General features: G+C 43.5%; 1 protein-coding gene across 4 annotated transcripts; it reads left to right on the top strand.

The window, feature by feature from the left end:
• Positions 1–34: 34 nt before the first annotated feature.
• Positions 35–19862, top strand: LOC105026499 (sodium/potassium/calcium exchanger 1). Of its 4 annotated transcripts, XM_010897992.5 has the most exons (13): positions 137–480; positions 1174–2236; positions 2473–2672; positions 6510–6623; positions 7046–7154; positions 8899–8952; positions 9957–10010; positions 10535–10612; positions 17235–17371; positions 17595–17846; positions 17964–18053; positions 18363–18529; positions 18663–19862. In XM_010897992.5, exons 2-13 carry the CDS (start codon positions 1375–1377, stop codon positions 18910–18912), a joined length of 2367 nt encoding a protein of 788 aa, XP_010896294.2. In that variant the 5' UTR covers positions 137–480; positions 1174–1374; the 3' UTR covers positions 18913–19862. The 4 variants fall into 4 exon arrangements, with proteins under 4 accessions (XP_010896295.2, XP_010896294.2, XP_010896297.2 ...); XM_010897993.4 differs by lacking the exon at positions 6510–6623 and having other exon boundaries at positions 35–480; XM_010897995.4 differs by lacking the exons at positions 9957–10010; positions 10535–10612 and having other exon boundaries at positions 140–480.

Here is a 19862-nt window from a genome sequence, read left to right as displayed (position 1 = left end):
GCATGAACTCCGTTAGAGTTCATCGTGTGGTCAATGACTCACCTCACCTCCCGTCGCATTTCTGTTCCCAAAACCCCGCCTGCCCGCCTACATGAAGGAGCACTCATAATTGCAATTATGCCTTGACAGCCGACTTCCACTTCAGGGGCGCAGACACGTTTTTTTTTTCTGCAGTGGGAAGTCACTGCAGCATACATTTGGTGGATGGTTAACCGTCGCGTTGGGATGCGTTGAGCTGATGCAGTTTCAGTGTGTTAGTCAGAACGTGATAGATTGTGTGAGCACTCTAATCCTCTTAAAAGGCACCGGGTATTATACTGAGCCTTGGCGAGGCGGTTTGAGACGTCCTGCGGGGCGCCCTTGTAGCTCACCAAAAACTAGAGTCAGCATCTCTCAATCAATCCCTTTCACCTTAGCGCGCGCACAGCTGGAGAGGGAGACCTCGCTTCTAGAATATCTGTCACCACTCAGCGGTTAAAGGTACGTTTTATTGAGACTTCTTTTTAAATGTGCGCTTTATGTGTTTTTAGTAAAAAGGGACTTGGGCACGCTACAATAATTTGCATTGACCTTGTGGAAGCCTACTTGTAAATTAGTCATTATGGAGGATTGTCCCTTACCTGGAATTTTCCAATATAACTTTCATTGACATTTATCATAATTTCTAAATATTTACTCGACTGACAAATCTTACTGCATACGTGAAAACTGCATGATTGAATATTGTGACAAATAGTCGTGTTGACTACTGATGCTGACATGCTGTTTCGAGGAGCGCGTATTAGCTTGGTCTTAACGCCCACACGTTTGTAAATAAAATAAAAACACGATAGTTGTCGTTTACTCGACGTTGTTTGAGTGTAATTGTTCTCTGACAAACATTTTTAAACATTTCATTACACGTGTGTTTTAATCCGTGCACCGCTCGGCAGAGCAGCGCACTGCAATTATGTAGCCATAGTAACAGGTGTCTCTATCTCCATCATCCGCGCTCCTGCGGCTGCCTTCACGTGAACGCGCAATTTAATGAGTACTTTAATGAACAACAGAGAATATAATAGCACAATTAGGTTTTTGTTATTGTAGTGTTACACTGATGTTAATTCACAATGTGAAAATCAGATCTAATGTCACAACTGGTTTACCTACTGATTTATTTACATATTTTCGTAGGTCTAAGCCCTGGATATCATGCCTGGACTATGAAATTATTACTATGCATGCAAAAGAAAAAGTGTGCTTTCATCATCCATGAACGGTGTAGTTAGACAGAGTAACGCCACTGGCCCATAAAAACCCATTCTCAACCATGCACCTGAGATAGGCATAAAAGTCTGCTTTAGGAATCAACACCTTTCTGGCTGCCAGTGAAAAATGCATTTGCCACAAAGACGAAGACTCAATCGGAGTCGCATCCTCTTCTTCCTCACCGGAGTGTTACTGTGCTGCGTCTACACTGTGACGTTCAAGGCCCGGCTGGAGGAGCCGTGGATGGCCCATCAGGCCGCCAGAGAGGATCATGGGACAGTGCTGCCCGACGAGATGGGTGACAGTGGCGGCAGTGGAACTCTGGAGGCAGAGTCACGAGAGGTCGTGACCTTGAATCCGTCGAATCTGACCGAGCTGTACAATGACGACTTCATCACCGGGGCTCCTGTAGAGGTCAAGGGTGATGACATCGTGGTCATAACTGTCAACAGGACGGACATAAAACACTGCATCTATGTGGAGGAGGTCCCTGAGCCTCCCGCTAAGCCTTCTCCAACCTCCCCTCTGACTCCTGCCAGCAGCCCCCCTCCCCTGGTGACCCCACCCGGCATCCCTGAGGTGGTGCCCCACAGGAAGGGAGAGTACCCGGAGGATCTGTTCACGGTGGAGCAGAGGAGGCAGGGGTGGGTCACCCTCCACATCTTAGGGATGGTCTACATGTTCGTCTCACTCGCCATCGTCTGCGACGAGTTCTTCGTGCCGGCGCTCGGCGTCATCACCGTGAAGCTCGACATCTCGGAGGATGTCGCCGGCGCCACCTTTATGGCGGCCGGAGGCTCCGCCCCTGAACTGTTCACCTCCCTGATTGGCGTGTTCATCTCCCATAGCAACGTGGGTATCGGGACGATTGTGGGTTCGGCGGTGTTTAACATCCTTTTTGTCATCGGAATGTGCGCCATCTTCTCCAGAGAGATGCTTCACCTCACCTGGTGGCCCCTGTTCAGAGACGTCTCCTTCTATATTCTAGGTAATAATATAATACCTTACCTGGTGGCCCCTGTTCCGAGACATCTTCTATACCATAGATGATGATGATGATGATGATGATGATAAATAATAATAATACCTCCCCTGTTGGCTGGTGTGTCCTCCCTTTAGTCCAGCCTCCATCCCCCACCTGGTTGTGATCCATTTATTCTAACTGGACGACATCATTGTGTTTTTACGCCTCCTCTTTCCATTCCTCCTCTTCCTCTCTCGTAGACCTGATCATGCTAATTGTGTTTTTCCTGGACAACACCATAATGTGGTGGGAGAGTATGATGCTGGTGTCAGGTTACGTGGCGTATGTCTGCTTCATGAAGTTCAACGTTCAGATAGAGCACCTGGTCAAAACCCAGATCAACAAACACAAGAGCATCGTCAAAGTTATCCTGCCTGAGGAAGAGGAGGAACCCAAGAAGGTTAGTAGTGTTGTAGGCACTGTTACCTGCACAGAAAGACCAATAGACAAGGACAGACAGACAGACTTACAGGCAGGCAGACTGACAGAGAAATAAACAAGGGAAAAACTCCACCATAAACCATAATAAGGCAATACTGAACGAGACCCATTGCTATATCACCTAGATCACCTGGCACAGAGACGTTCTTGCCCAGAAGAAACAGGGAACGGTAAATTCTTTCGTCCAGATGAGAGACGGATCAGTTAATTCTCTAGTCCAGATGATAGACACAGAACGGTTAATTCTCTCGTCCAGATGATAGACACGGAACGGTTAATTCTCTCGTCCAGATGATAGACACGGAACGGTTAATTCTCTCGTCCAGATGAGAGATAGGGAACGGTTATTTCTCTTGACTGTCCCGTGTTTATTCATCTGCCCGTTGTGCCGGTCGGAGAATGTGTGTTTGTGTGACAGCCAGCCACGGGCGCCTTTGATGATTGAGACTGAACCCTTGAATGGATCCCAGGTGTCAGAGCCCGGCTGGCTGAGGTTAGAGAGGGACAGGCCTGCTTAGGCGGGCGTGCCGTAACCCTGATGAGATGTAAAGTAATGTCAGCCGTAATTGTGCCACGTTTATATTGGAGGAGCCTATTATTAATTCGAAACAGGCGTACACCTGGAGCCTCTCATCGCGGTGAGATGGCCATTTTTTGTTTCCATACGCATTTTCTGTTTCATTATATATTCATTGGCAGCAAATGCAGTTGCACGGAATTAAGTAGCCTCTTTGACACACACACACACACACACACACACACACACACAGGCATTGATTACCCGACAGCGTAAGATTCTTCAATTCTCAAAGGTACAAATTTGCATCATGCAAATCCTGTGATTGTGTTGGATTTTTCAACAGCCCTTAAAAACCCAGTACCCATCAGCCAGCCAGTGTGTTGCTCTGTACGAGCAAGACAGTTAACCCTAATCACTCTCAGGTTGTTGCTGTAAATACAAATCTGTTCCTAGCATATTAGGCGCTGCGATGAATAATTGTACCTAGTAAAAAGACGAGTCAAACTTGAAATACACTGCTCAAAAAAATTGAGGGAACACTTAAATCACACATCTGGTCTCGATGATCAAAATATATTAAAGATCAAAGATCACTATACATTGGGTAATTCGTTGAGAACAGAATTACGGAACAGCGGTCAATGGAAACCAAAATCACCAACCAACTGAGGGCTGGATTCCAACTCGCAGTGAAAATCAAAGTAAACAATTGAAATCACGGGCTGTTCCAACTTGCGTGACTTATAATCACGGCAACTCATAATGTGACTCAGTAGTGTGTATGGCCTCCACATGCCTGTAAGAACTCCCAACAGTGTCTGGGCATGCTCCTGATGAGATGGTGGATGGTGTCCTGGGGGATCACCTCCCAGACCTGGATCAGGGCATTTTTAAGCTCCTGGACAGTCTGTGGCATTACATGTTGGAGTCGGATGCACTGATACATAACGTCCCAGAGGTTCTCAATTGGATTCAGGTCTGGGGAACATGAGGGCCAGTTAATGGCATCAATGCCTTCATCATCCAGGAACTGCCTACCTACACTCTCTGGCCACATGAGGCCGGGCATTGTCCTGCACCAGGAGGAACCCAGGGCCCACTGCACCAGCATTAGGTCTGACAATGGGTCTGAGGATTTCATCCCGGTACCAAACAGCAGTGAGGGCACCGTTGGCTAGAACGTGGAGGTCTGTGCGACCCTCCAAGGATATGCCTCCTCAGACCATCACTGACCCACCGCCAAACCAGCCAAACATGCTGCAAGCAGCAGAACGTTCACCGCGGCGTCTCCAGACGCTTTCACACGTGCTCAGTGTGAGGCTGCTATCATCTGTGAAGAGAACGGGGCGCCAGTTGCAGACCTGCCAATTCTGGTGATCTCTGGCAATCAAGCTGCATGGTGCTCTGCTGTGAGCACAGGTCCCACTAGAAGATGTCAGGCCTTCATGCCACCCTCATGGAGTCTGTTTCTGACATTTTGAGTAGCCCGCTGGAGGTCAATTTGTAGGGCTCTGGCAGTGCTGCTCTTTTTCCTCCTTGCACAAAGGAACACATGCAGGCCCTGCTGGCGAGTTCATCCCTTTTATGGCCCTGTCCATCTCTCCTCGTGTAACGGCCCGTGCCCTGGTATCTCCTCCATGCTCTTGAGACTGTAGTGGGACACACAGCTAACCTTGTGAATGCACATATGATTGCCTGTGCAACCTGAATGGGCTGCAGGTACCACCTCTTGCTACCTGTAGTGACAAGGACACTAGCAAGCCGCAAAAGAAGAGAAGAATCAGTCAGGAAGTATAAGGAGAAAGCAATTGTCTGTGGCCACCTCCTGCAAAACCATTCAATTTTTTGGGGTTGTCTTGCTGTTGCTTCTCCAGTGCACCTGTTGTCACTTTCATTTGCACCAAAACAGGTGACACTGATTCACAATCACTTATGCTCCCTAACTGGACAGATTGATGTCCCTGAAGTATAATTGACTTGGTGTTCTACGGTGATGATTGTGTTCCCTTCATTTTTTTGAGCAGTGTACTTTATTTGTATTGCTTACAATGCCTTTTGGAAAGTATTCAGACCCCTTTGCTTTCTCTACATTATGTTAAAGACTTAACAAAAAATCTATTATTGTTATGCCCGTCAATCAACACACAGTACCCCATAATGACAAAAGCATACATGAGTTTTCAGACCCTTTATTCAGTACTTTCTAGAAGCCACTTTGGCAGTGATCACAGCCATTGGGTAAATTGATGGCTAATTTATAAATCAGTTATAAATTGATTGGGAAGAGTACAGTATTGAAAAGTACAGTGGATTAGTATAAAGTACAGTAGATTAGTATGGACAGTTAGTATCGCCTTTTCCACATTTTCTGTTACAGCATAAAATCAAGGATTTACACTGATCAACACACGAAACATGATGTCAATGTGAAAAATGAATTGCTCTGAAATACAAATGTAAAGCAGAAAGTAATCGATTGCATAAGTTTTCTCTCCCTTTGCTATGACACGCCTGAATGAGCTGTGGCGCAGCCAATAGGCCTAATCTTTAGAAGTCACATAATTATTTGAATGGAGTCAACCTCTGTGCAAGTAAGGTAGGTAGATGGCTTTTAGGTGATGTGACAGAAATGTGCATCCCTTCTCCATCAATCGTATAGAGAATATAGTACCAGTTTGCACTCAGTCTGAATCATCTCAGCATGGAGAACCCTGAGTTGTCGTTTGTTTTTTGTTTTCTCAGCAGAGGAATCGTTTAATATGATTCATCCTGTATTAACTCCCCTGATGCTACCGCTTGATTGGGCGTGGGCTTGCTTTAAAAAAAACAACACATGCATGTGAACCTGTTAACACGCATGTATGTGACCAGTAGAACCACATTAGGCATGGATGAAGCCTTTAAATAAGGACTTCAGATGCATTGGAAGCTGCGCTTGATGCTGTGTATTCTGGTACTTTTAGGTAATCCACAAAACACACACATTCTCACTAATGTCACTGTTGTTATATAATCCTAGTTGTCAGTAGGCACCCAACACTCTCTACCCAGCGGGCAAAAGTTGTCATGGGACGACATCAATATGTACATTTCTGGTTGAATAAACATCAGATCACTACAAAGTAACCACATCTTTTTCAACCGAAAGGTTTACAATCAGTATACAACCTGGCCAGATGATATATTTTGCCAACTGGGTAGTGGTCTAGAACTATTCCTATACCCGTCTTTCTGTTTGTGTTGGGCATGTGTGGTAAAGTGTTCCTGTATTTGCAGCCAAACATTGCATGTCCTCCGACCGATCCCCCCCAAAACAATGTCGCACCAGAGCCCAAACGAGAGCCCCAAACTCAAGACACACCCCAGAACAGAGACACAGCAAAATTGAAGGTCGGAAACACTCTTTGATTATGATGCAATGATGTGGTTGTATACCGATTGTACAAGGTTGTTTTTCTCAAGCCCTGTTTAGCTGGTTTTGACATGCAGACTTTCTTAAAAAAAAAATGTTTTATCAGATCTCGTTTGTTCACGCTTCTGTGCACTGATCACAATGCGTCATTCGATCGTCTGCACAATGAGAGCAAAATCGAAATGTTTGCAAGATACAACTGGTTATAAACAGGGCTTTTTCTTAAATTTTAGGGACCAGAAAAATACATATTTACCTGGATGTTATCTGGTTAACTGTGGTGGCTTAGATTCATTATTGTTTTGATAATTAGGAATACATGCACAATCAAGAACAAGCAGTACATTGTGTGTGTGTGTGTGTGTGTGTTTGTGTGTGTGTTTACTATGATGCTTCTCAGGTAAAGCCAACTCTCCAGAGAGGAGGCAGTAATGCTTCTCTCCACAACAGCACCAACAGAAACACCATCTTCCAGCTGATGATTCACACCTTGGACCCCCTGGGAGAAGGTATAGACCCTAAATTTTACAGGCATGGAAATATTTGTGGTACTTTTATGTTATAATGTTCCATTTAAAGTAATGTCCAGTGTTTACCAAGTTTATGTGAAATACGACCTATAATTAATTACAATATGAGCAAAGTCGTTTCCCTTCCAAACATGTTTAAAATTATTAAGGTTATGATGGTGTGTGGTAATAGTCAATTGTACATTATAATGGTGTGTGGTTATATTATTGTACATTATATATAAGAATTTTTATGCTTTGGCTACAAATACTGTAAGAGTGTAGGATGAGCCAACAACAGTAAGTATTAGTAAACAGAATATAGACATTAAAAAGGAAGATTGTTACTTGAGCTCAGTAGGACATTCTGAGGAGACCATTTTTCGTTAATATTTTGCACCTTTTTATTTCAGAGTAGAACTCTTTCCACAGAAGTTTCGACATGGTCCCAAAATGGTTCCACGTCTAACCAAAAGACTAAATAAACATCCCTTTTTGCGCAATAAATAAATGTAGGACCTTGCTTATTGCTTCTCTGAAAGATGACCGAGCAATTCTAGGTTTTTCCTAATCAAAGGTTCAGTGTAACAGAGGAAAACGTCAGTGTTCTACTCTGAAATGTATTAGTTTTTCTATCATTTGGCATTGAAACCTTTAAAACCAGGGGTTAGCAACTGGCAGCTTGTTATTATTTTAGTTTTTGTGAAAGGCTACTAAAATTACCTGGAATCTAAGGCATGTATTGCTCTCTTTATTATCTGTGGGGATGTGTGCGTGCATTCATTATCTAAGGTATGAAAGAGTGTCTTCATTATCCAGGGTATATATTGGTTTCGTCATTATCTAGGTTATATAAGAGTGTCTTTATTATCTAGGGTATGTATTGATATCCTCTTATATTTTTATTAATGTATTGGTTCAGCGTCCTCAATGAGTGACAAGTCAAGAGGCAAAGTCCCCTTGTAGGGTTCATGTTGAAGGATTAGCAGGGATGTTCTGCATCAGCCGACCTGTTGGCAATGGCATATTGCCACTCCTGTTTCTTCTAGTGGGGCAGCTAAGCAAAAAGGAAATCCGGACCAATTTTGCACATTCAGATAAAATAACCAAATTTGGTACCAATGTAGATTAGCCTCATCCCCAAGGACTTCCTAAAATTGAAATTCAAGGGATTTTCCACTAGGATTTATGTAAACTCACCAGTGTCTGGAAACCTACCATCATTTTTGGAAAATGAAATGTATAGTACTGTAACAGAGTGACCTTGAATTGGTTGTCAGGGCACCTGGCCTTCCTTCCTCCTTCTACTCTTTCAACTGCAGTCTCCCAGGCACTGTGGCTGATCCTTAATCAGCTTTTAATGCAGGCTAATAAAAGCTGGTTAAGAGCCAGCCACTGGCCACCCAATCTCTTTATCTCAATAACACTAGCTCTTGTTGCACTGGACTCTGAGGTAACAGCTCTGTTAGTCACTACTCTCACTGGTGTTTGTCAAGGGTCATCAGCACTTGTCCTGGAGAGTAACTGGTAATAAGATTTTGTTTTAACCCAGGAGTAAAACACCTGATTCAACATTAAAACGAATCCTCATTCTCTAGATTTGCTCAATCAGGTATTTTACTACTGGTTTCTATGGCCAAGGGAGAACCAGACCCAGGGGGCTGTGACAGTGGAAGAATGGGGACGGTAACTGAAACTACCTCGTTTAACTGGATGTTGTCTCTCCCGTTGTTCTCTGTTGTAGAAACAGGCTTTAGCAGAGATGTTAGAGGCCCTGGTCAGAGGAAAGCTAGACGAGGTAAGAGGGACATCAACATGTCACCTTCTCGTATTGTCATGTCATTCCAGAGCCTCCATCAGGGTCGGGGTCAGTTTCCTTTAAATTCCAGTCAAATCAAGAAAGTATACCCACATTTTCCTTATTGAAATGTCTGGACCTCCCAGTGGGGCAGCTTTTTTAGGTTCATTTTTATAGCATGAAGCTGACAAAAAGCATAATTTCAAGACATACCTTTGCTGCTAGCTGATTGGCTGGGAACCCTAATGGGCAATTCTGATTGGGCAACATCACCCTGGGAGTGGGAAGGATCATCAGCAGGGTCAAAGCTGTCTGAGGTTGTCAAGTGAGTGAGTGTACCTGTCCTTCCTAGTTGGACAAGCAATGTGCAAAATAACAATGGTTTAGTGCTTGACAACGTCTTCAACTCCCCTGAAATTGTTGGGAGTTGTTGCAATGAGACTGGGCGGTACATAGAATTGGGAATTAATAAATTGGGGAAGGGAGAAAAAATTGATTTGGTTTAAGTTAAAGCATTGATGGGAATTAAAATGTCAGTGTTCTTCCTGAATCAACTGGTAACCCTGACCATCATGCTTTTGATCAACATTTCCATATTAAATCAGTCTGCTTCTATCACTTCATTGGGTTGCCCTTCGGAAGCCATAACGTGTAAGATCTCATCTCTGCTGTCTTTCAGTCTCGCCTAGAAGAAGTGCATGCATTCTGTGCCCTGATTCAGTCACACATTGGGGGAGTGCGTAAATGGTACACTGTTTGGGTGGGGATGGATAAATGGTACACTGTTCGGGTGTGGATGGGTAAATGGTACACTGTTTGGGTGTGGATGGGTAAATGGTACACTGTTTGGGTGTGGATGGGTAAATGGTACACTGTTTGGGTGTGGATGGGTAAATGGTACACTGTTTGAGTGGGGATGGATAAATGGTACACTGTTAGGGTGTGGATAGGATTGGTTTGTGTGGTAGTGCTGTAACTCTGCCTGTTGTACCACGGCCATTTAGAAACGACAGCCTTTAATGGGGAGGCGATTGCTGAGGGGTCAGTGCAGGAGAGAGGTAAGGCCAACCATATGCTCACTCTCTCCCTCTGTCTGTCTGTCTCTCTGGTCCAAGTGCCTGCTACAGTTGGAGTGTGTTGGTGTGCTGGACTGTGTTCTCATTTTTTTCTGGCGTTTGCTGTTGTCTCGGTCTTGGTGTAGTCCACAGTGGTTTGGAGGGTGCCGTGTGTCCAAATGTAGGTCTGCCTATCTATCTGAATGTAAGTGGATGTTGTCGTGCCACTGTGCATGGAGTTTTATATGTTCCGTACTTGTTTTTATAACTTGCGTGTTGTGTTGTACATTCAGTGTTTATATTGCAAATATTGTCCTCCTAATATTGTCCTGCTGTTGGGCTTTTGAGGTTGATTTAAATAAAAAAAATACATCCACTCTTCTGAAATCTGAATGTAGCCCTGTGTGTAGCAAACTATTGTGGTGTCTTGTTGTTGACTATGAGCTCCCAGTAAAGCATACGCAGTGAGACTTGTCTCGCGGCCCGGCTCGTTCGTTGAGTGAGCGTGCTTCTGTGTAATGTTGCAGTGAAGAATAGAGTGAAGGCCGAGGCGATGAGACCAGATGGAAAGAGGGTTGCCAGCGGGACCGAGGGCAAACCCGCAGGTGAGTTCCAGGCCTGTTGTGTGTTCGTATTCCATGTCTCCATGGATACAGACAATTAAATGTGCTACAGCAGGGTTTCTCAAACCTCTCCTCAGGGACCAGACATGTTTTAAAACTTTTCCAGAGCTAGCGCACCTGATTAAACTTGTGAACTAATTATCACTTCCTTGATTAGGTGAATTAGTTGAGCTTGTTCGAGGTTTGAGAACAACTGAGCTACCGGACAATGTCTGCCAGGCTTTTCCTCAGCATGTTCCTGATTCACACTTGCTTTACTGTTGAATTACTTAATATGGGCATGTTAGGATTAATTCAAACCACCGTAGCAATATTTACACCCATTGTCTTTATAATTTCAAAGCTATTGAAAAATAATATTCCCATTCCCCTACACTTCTAATTCTAAAGTTTAAACTGTGAGGACGATTACCCTGGTAAAAACGTTCCAATGTCCAGCCTGTGAGTTAATTTGACAATTAGGAAAAATAGCTACTTATTAAATACTGCCATGAGTGTTTAAGCTCTAAGTCTATTTAACGTTTTAATCTGCCCCCTGTTATTGCATTTTGATGAATCTTTGTGTTGTGTATTTAACAGATTTGAGAACACACCATAAGCCCCACTCCACGGCTAGCTTGAAATGTCGCTGAAGGGGCTATACAATTGGTACCATCTTTCTGCAAACGGTTGGAATGTTTTCAAGGAGGGCGTTAAGTGTGTAGCGAAGCCACTAGTTTGTGTCCAGCGTGGCGCCGGGCGACGTCTTAGTCGAGGGAGCTTGACTGTTGACATCAGGGCCAGAGTGAGACTCTTTTTCAGCCTGGGAGTTGCATGGTGCACCAGCCCATTTAGATAGGGGGCTAGAGTGAGGTATAATGTACTAATGAAAACGACATGCTTTTTTGGGCAATTAACAACTGTATTATATTACAAATATGAATATAGGTAATACAGAAATGCTTTTGAATAAAATATATAACAAAACATATTTTATATAGGGCTGTCATACGCTTGAAATAATCAATTCTGATTAATCCCTCAATCTTCTGTAATTAATCGCCATTAATTTATATTTCCGTATGTGTTCAAGGTTTGACATTAATACACACTTTTGTTTAAAAATCAGTGGATTATGTTAAAGACATACTGTGTTCTATTGTAAAATATGGACGGTGCTTGAATTGGAATCTGAATATTGTTCTTTTAATTAAGGTACCAAGTACAACACCTGCAATGTTAGAATTCTGTATAAAACATACAGCTCTGGAAAAAATTAAGAGACCACTACACCAATGGACATTTTTTATGTCCCAATTTTGATCAAGTTGTCTTTTGACTACAGTGTTAAGGACAAAAGTTACAATTCAGTTTAGAGGAAGAATTACTGTGAGTTGTCTTGATATGCTTGCATAGAAAGTGCACTTTAAGATGCAGACCAAATTAAAGAAAGGTTACAAAATAAAGGAAAACCCTTAGTAAATGAGTGGAGGAAACTAACAAATCTTTACATAGATTAATTTTCCTAGCATGGTTTGTGTCCATGTGTCACCATAGAGCAAAGACTAATCTTTAATGAAACATTTATGTCCTCATGGGAGGGATCTCTTCCAGGATTACAATGTCCCCATTCACAGGGCACAAGGGTTAACTGAATGGTTTGTTGAGTGATGAAAATGAAATGTGAAAATAGACATTAAGGTAAATGTGAAACACAAGATTTCATCCCAATTGAACACATATGGGAGATTTTAGATTAATGTATCACACAGCATTCTCCACCAACATTGTCAAAACACCAACTGAGAGAATATGTTTTGCATGAATTGTGTTCAATCCACCAAGTCGAATTAGAGACTTGTAGAATCTATGCAAAGTACATAGATGATGTTCCGGTGGCTTGTGGTTGCCCAACATCTGAGACACTTCAAGTTGGTGTTTCCTATCATTGGTCACCCGCCTGTATAATAATATACAAGTTATCATGACTAATATGGTGTTTATATTATGAGGCCAATTGTTTTATGACTTTATTTGTGAGAAAGTAGGCCTAGAAAGTAATATATTGGTCTTATTCATTTAAATCTCTCAACATACTTTATTTCAACACTGTTGTTGAATGCTGTCCTTGACAGAAAAAGTATACTGTCCTCCTTTCCCGAGCACATTCAATGGAATGACAGCACCAGCATTGCTACATTTCACCTATTCAGAAAGAATTGACATAAGACAAAAAATGTAGGTTACACTGATAGGATTACATTTTAGTGCTAAACATTAACACCGACATAAATTAAATAATAATTATAAAGAGATCAATGTATTGGATAAGAGATTTCTATTTGGTATTCATTTATTAATAATTAAATGTTTGTATTGATTAGTTACAAGATTGTAGATTAAAACTATAAATGAAGTCCAACTCTTATTTTGAAAGGAAGTAGACCTAAGTTTTAGCTTTAAAATTGGCCAATGACAGGCATTTCACGTTGAACCCCACCCTCTTTTCAGAAAGGAAACGTTAAACCGCTTAGTGGTATTAGAAAAAAGTAGATATAATGAAAATCTATTAGTTTTCTCGTTATTCCGTTTTTGGAATAAAACGAATAACGAGAATACGGAAATGCATCAGGTTGGTGACAGCTCCGTTAAAATCGGAAATGTAAACAATGAAACATGTCCAGGAAAACTTGTTTTCTGCCAATTCATTTTTCGTTTCGACACGATGAACGAGAAACGATTTGATATTGGATTTTGGGACATAACCGCTATAAACCAAACAGTTCTGGTCGCTATCTACATAAAAAAAAAATAATCCAATGAGGAATTATCCATTAGCACCTGGACCCAATTACAAAAGCACATTCATTTTCCTCGCCTGTTTACACCAGCGCTCTTCCCCCGTAGCTATTTGGAGTTGTGGGTAGTGCACACGGCTGCGGATATGTACAAAGCCGATTCCAAACAAGTTAGGACACTGTACAAATTGTGAGTAAAAAACGAATGGAATAATTTACAAATCTCAAACGTATATTTAATTTACAAAATAATATAGATAACATATCGAATGTTGTAAAGTGAGACATTTTCTAACGTCATGCCAAATATTGGCTCATTTTGGATTTCATGAGAGCTACACATTCCACAAAAGTTGGGACAGGTAGCAATAAGAGGCCGGAAAAGTTAAATGTACAGATAAGGAACAGCTGGAGGACCAATTTGCAACTACTTATGTCTATTGGCAACATGATTGGGTATAAAAAGAGCCTCTCAGAGTGGCAGTGTCTCTCAGAAGTCAAGATGGGCAGAGGATCACCAATTCCCCCAATGCTGTGGCGAAAAATATTGGAGCAATATCAGAAAGGAGTTTCTCAGAGAAAAATTGCAAAGAGTTTGAAGTTATCATCATCTACAGTGCATAATATCATCCAAAGATTCAGAGAATCTGGAACAATCTCTGTGCGTAAGGGTCAAGGCCGGAAAACCTTGATCAAGCCCGTGATCTTCGGGCCCTCAGGCGGCACTGCATCACATACAGGAATGATACTGTAATGGAAATCACAACATGGGCTCAGGAATACTTCCAGAAAACATTGTCGGTGAACACAATCCACCGTGCCATTCGCCGTTGGCAGCTAAAACTCTATAGGTCAAAAAAGAAGCCGTATCTAAACAGGATCCAGAAGCGCAGGCGTTTTCTCTGGGCCAAGGATCATTTAAAATGGACTGTGGCAAAGTGGAAAAGTGTTCTGTGGTCAGATGAATCAAAATTTGAAGTTCATTTTGGAAAACTGGGACGCCATGTCATCTGGACTAAAGAGGACAAGGACAACCCAAGTTGTTATCAGCGCTCTCTCATCGTCTCTTTTAGGGAAGACCTTGCATTTTCCAACATGACAATGCCAGACCACATACTGCATCAATTACAATGTCATGGCTGCATAGAAGAAGGATCCGGGTACTGAAATGGCCAGCCTGCAGTCCAGATCTTTCACCCATAGAAAACATTTGGCGCATCATAAAGAGGAAGGTGCGACAAAGAAGACCTAACACAGTTGAGCAACTAGAAGCTTGTATTAGACAAGAATGGGACATTCCTATTCATAAACTTGAGCAACTTGTCTCCTCATTCCCCAGACGTTTGCAGTCTGTTATAAAAAGAAGAGGGGATGCCACACAGTGGTGAACATGGCCTTGTCCCAAATTTTTTGAGATGTGTTGATGCCATGAAATTTAAGATCAACTTATTTTTCCCTTAAAGTGATACATTTTCTCAGTTTAAACATTTGATATGTCATCTATGTTGTATTCTGAATAAAATATTGACAATTGAAACTTCCACATCATTGCATTCTGTTTTTATTCACAATTGTACAGTGTCCCAACTTTTTTGGAATCGGGTTTGTAGGTACTGTGATCGAGACATTACAAAGTGGAAGATGTTTTTGTCCAAAATAATTAATTACCTAATGATTGTAACTACAGGTTCTTAGTACATTATAATGCGACATCACAATCATTTGTGGTTTCGGCACTAGTACACTTTTTACGATTTGGTTGCTTGAAATTATTTTTTGTGCACTGTGTTGAATGAGATAATGTGCGGCACAATTGCCTGGAAAGCCTTAGAGATTCAGACTCATTTCGCCATCACCGTTCAGGTCAACTGGCAATATATTTACCGGTAAACAACAAGTGCCCGCGAGTACTGCAATCCTGACAGCTTCCATAGTAAGTAAAACTCTAACTATGGATGGCTCTGTCGCGTTAACGGCGACAAAAAATACCTACATTAGGCAAAACTATTTTCAATTAATCGCACGCGTTTACTCGTGAACTTTGACACACCCATAATCATTTAAAAAAGTTAAATGATAAATTACAGTACAACTTTTTTTATTTTTACCTTGTCTTTTCTGCATCTCATTTTCTCTATATATTATGCATTTGTAAACATTTTATCAGTCTGTCTCTCGAATGTAAACTTGTAATTGGGGCTGCTCATTTTTGGGGCACAGGAGTTGCGGTAGGCCACTTAGGAGCGCTAGTGTGGCGCACTACCGCAAATCGGCCGGCCGGTGGCCCACCCCGCAACGCTGCAACAATAGCAATGATAAAATTGCTTTCTCGAATCTCGTCACCGGCCCCACAACCAGCGGCCCAGTGGGAATGGTCCCAGTTCTCCCGATTACTCGCTCCGGGATTGGTTGACCTGTTGATTCAGGTGTGCATCTAAGGGGCTGCAATAGAAATGTGTACTGTCCTGGTACTGGAGGTCTGGAGTTGGAGACCACTGCCATATCCCGCTGTATACTGTGCATTTGAAGGGAAAAAAAGTGATTTGGAAATCATGGGCATTTTAGTTACTTTTTTTGTGGTCAACAACAATTTTGTTGTCAGTCGCTGATCTGTTGTATGACTTGTAAATGGAGATGAGGTTAGGGTTCAGATTTTTCATATACCTTGAAATAATAGACGTGTGTGTGTGAATGTTTATGTGTGTGTGTATGTGTGTGTGTGAGAGAGCAAGGGCGAGAGAGACAGAAAGGCCTAATGAGGATCTTCAGTTGTTCAGGCCATCACAGGCTCTCAGTGTGAAGAGGACAGGGTTAGGAGCACCACAAACTGAAGTGGCCCTCAGACAGACCCCAATCAACAGTCACATAACAACCAGAGGAGGACCTGGGTTCTGTGGGGACACTTCAGGGCCGTCTATGCCTTCAGAGAGGATTGATACAAATATCTTTTCAGATAATTTGTCTTCATTTTTGTTATTATAAATGTGCATTATTTTTTTGTCTTCATTTTAATGTTTATTTTTCATCTTGTTGTTCTGTTACTCATTTTGTCCATTGTCCAGGTAGATGGGGTTTTCTAAAATGCTACTCGTCTACGTGTAGTGTTTCTGGCCACTGTCTCTCTGGGACTCAAGTCCATTATGTACCGACGGGTGTGAGTCTGGGTACTCCCGCAGGTCACATTACTCTGAGCTGGTAGGCTACTGTTGTCTTGATGTCCAGCGCTTAAGGCCTAGAGTTATGTGAGCGAAGGCAAACCGTCTGCACTCCCACTCGTCTCTCACTGAGCGCTCCTCGATGCAAGGGGGTCCGCGTTAATTTCCCAGCTTCCCTGAGAATCACTCGATGCTCGCTCAATATTCGCTCAATACATTTCTTTTCGCAGGCATCGCTACTTGCGGTATTATCTAGGCAACGATTTGCTTTTGAAGTTGGCCGTCTGAGAAGAAGCACTTTACACTTCAACCGTATGTCGTAGGGTCAGCGGAAATATAGGAGGCTGAGGAAGGATGAGGAATACTGTTTAAACCGCTTTGCGCTCCGACCAAATGAGTGTCATTCCACTGTTCTCATACTCTTGCTCAGGTCTGTTTGATTAATTCAAGATGTAACTTAAAAGCATTGATTTTGTTGCTTTGATGAGGTTTGTTGTCATGTGCGTAAAGTAAATGTGTGATGCTGTTATTCAGTTTGCTACAGCGTTTTCCTCTTGATTCTCTGGGATGTTAATTTACAGCAACATTTATTTTTTTTGCTTGTTATGATACGTCCACGACACATGAACCATTAATCCCACTGTGGTCTCATCGTTTCTTGTTCATATTCAGCTGGACACGACAAGACCCAGAGTGAGCAGATTAACTCTGTCAGTGTCCAGGTGTCGCCCTCTGCCCCGACCGAACCCTCCACCTCCCAGCCCCCAGTTAAGGATGAGGAGAAACCAGACCTGCCAGAGGCAAAGGAGGTACAGAGTGTGAATACACAGAGTGTGAATACACAGAGTGTGAATACACAGAGTGTGAATACAGAGTACAGAGTGTGAATACACAGAGTGTGAATACAGAGTACAGAGTGTGAAAGAGCAAAAGAGAGACCGTGTGAGACACTATAACACTTCTCTTCCCACCCACATCCTTTTATTAATCTCCCCTCCTTCCACTGCCCCCCCCCCCATCTCTCCTCACTAGGACCAAGTGCCTGTCGACTCGGCAGGGTCGGACAGCTCGGAGGAGGACGAGAGCGAGGACGAGAGCGAGGAAGAGGAGGAAGAGGAGGAAAACAAAGAGGGAGAAGCGGCAGGGGGGCCGGATGATGATGAGGAGAATGAGGAGCCCCTGTCGTTGGAGTGGCCAGACACCAGGCGTAAACAGGCCACGTATCTCCTGCTGCTTCCCATAGTGTTTCCACTGTGGCTCACTGTGCCTGACGTCCGCAACCCGGTACACGCCACACACGTCCGGGCCTCATCGGCGCCATTTGGTCTGTGAACATTGACGGCACCCCGAGGTAAGGTGCAAGCAAAGCTGACGTTTTCCTCTGCGGGTGTCACCCCTCAGGCTTCCAGGAAGTACTTTGCCATGACCTTCATCGGCTCCATCACATGGATCGCAGTGTTCTCCTATCTGATGGTCTGGTGGGCACATCAGGTAAACCTGGGCGAGGACTTTAGATCACAATACCTCCTCTTGTTAGTGTTCTAACTGTTGTCCTGCTACACAGGCTATTTTAAGAAGACTGAAAAGCAAAAGGTGTAATTTAAAACCACAAATGAGCACTAAGTGGCCAAATTTTTTTAAAACGTTTATTTAGTTTGGATAAATCACTATTAATAATGGGGGAAACAATGAATTAATCTAGACACACATGGGTCCAAGAGACCACAGGAAATCCATTGGGCTTGATGGGAGTCCCGGGCATCGTGTTGGTTTACAGACTTCCTGCCGTCGTCTCCCTAGGTGGGTGAGACCATAGGAATCTCCGAGGAGATCATGGGTCTGACCATCCTGGCGGCGGGCACCTCCATCCCTGACCTCATCACCAGTGTCATCGTGGCCCGGAAAGGCCTGGGCGACATGGCTGTGTCCAGCTCAGTGGGATCCAACATCTTCGACATCACCATGGGGTGAGTACGCACCACCGCGGCTAACGTTCACCAAGGGATTATCAGTCCGGTTTCATCACAGGGGTCACTTCCTCTCCCTCTCCCTCTCCTTCCTCCCCTCCCGCCCTTCCTCCCTCTCCTTCCTCCCCTCCAGCCTGCCCGTGCCGTGGCTGATCTTCTCCGCGATCCACGGCGGCGTGCCAGTGGCGGTCAACTCCAACGGACTGTTCTGCGCCATCGTCTTGCTCTTCGTCATGCTGCTCTTCGTCATCATCAGCATCGCGGCGTGCCGGTGGAAGATGAGCCGGGTCCTGGGCCTCACCATGTTCATGCTGTACTTCGTGTTCCTGGTGCTCAGCGTCATGCTGGAGGATCGTATCATCGTATGTCCCGTGTCCATCTGAGGTCGACGCCAGAAGAGCAGGTGTTCAGGGGTCAACCGGTTTATTGATGAGGGGGGCGGCGTGACGAGACTGATCCGAAAACAAGAAGAAAAAAAAGAAAAAACGGACTCATGATTACACGATTATTGTTTGTAGATCAGTTAGTTAGTCACAGTTTACCCATGATGCATCAATAAGTGAATGCTAGAACAGGACGATTGACAAGGAGATGCAGCACCTATGTGAGTTCCGGGAACATCGTAACTTGCAAAGATAAAAGCGGCTATGTCACACTGCGCAGAGCATCATGGTCACTGTGGTCAATCATGCTACAGAGAGGAAGAAGAGGCGGATGAAGTGTAGGTCCTCGAAATCATCACCGCCAAAACTGTGTACAATCGTCCGTTACAATGTATCCTGGCACAGCGAGTCAAGGGGAATCCGTTAATTGTTACATCACAGAAGTGATTGTGTGGTCTGTGTTGGGTCTGGGGATTACATTCGTCTTTCACCAGAACACCTATCGCTGTGCCGTTCTTGTCTTCGTCGAAATGCACGACCGCGGTCTCTTGTGCGGGAGTGGATGCAGAACTAGCCCTCCATGACACAAATACCATGACCTAGATAAATGTCAACACAGCCAGTTTTATTATTTTTTAGTGATTCATTCTTAACACACAAAGACAACGCGGACGGTTTTACAGGTGCACAGTAGTACAGCAGCTTGACGTCTCATGTGTTCTTGTGTCCTTAGAGTACCGATAAGGGGTGTAGTTGAAGCCGCCCATTTGTGACCGTTGTGTTATTGTCGTCAGTATTGTAGAGTCATATGTTATACAGTACCTGTGCGATACACTTGTGAGGTGGGTAAGGTGGATGCAAAAGTAATGTATTGACCATAGAAAACTGACCTTATGCTGTACTTACAATCCAAGCTGCGATTAAATTATTTTTTATAATGTTCAGTAAAA

This window comes from Esox lucius, chromosome 2 (genome assembly GCF_011004845.1).
Source record: "Esox lucius isolate fEsoLuc1 chromosome 2, fEsoLuc1.pri, whole genome shotgun sequence".
In the NCBI taxonomy this organism is placed as follows: domain Eukaryota; kingdom Metazoa; phylum Chordata; class Actinopteri; order Esociformes; family Esocidae; genus Esox; species Esox lucius.
Note: the sequence above shows the minus strand (reverse complement) of the source record. Positions and strands in the feature narration are given on the sequence as shown.

Coding starts and splice junctions, on each gene's coding strand:
- LOC105026499 (XM_010897992.5), top strand. CDS start 1,375: ATGCATTTGCCACAAAGACGAAGACTCAATCGGAGTCGCATCCTCTTC. Junction 10,613..17,234: donor GACCGAGGGCAAACCCGCAG/GTGAGTTCCAGG, acceptor GTTCATATTCAG/CTGGACACGACAAGACCCAG. Junction 18,054..18,362: donor TGGTCTGGTGGGCACATCAG/GTAAACCTGGGC, acceptor TCGTCTCCCTAG/GTGGGTGAGACCATAGGAAT.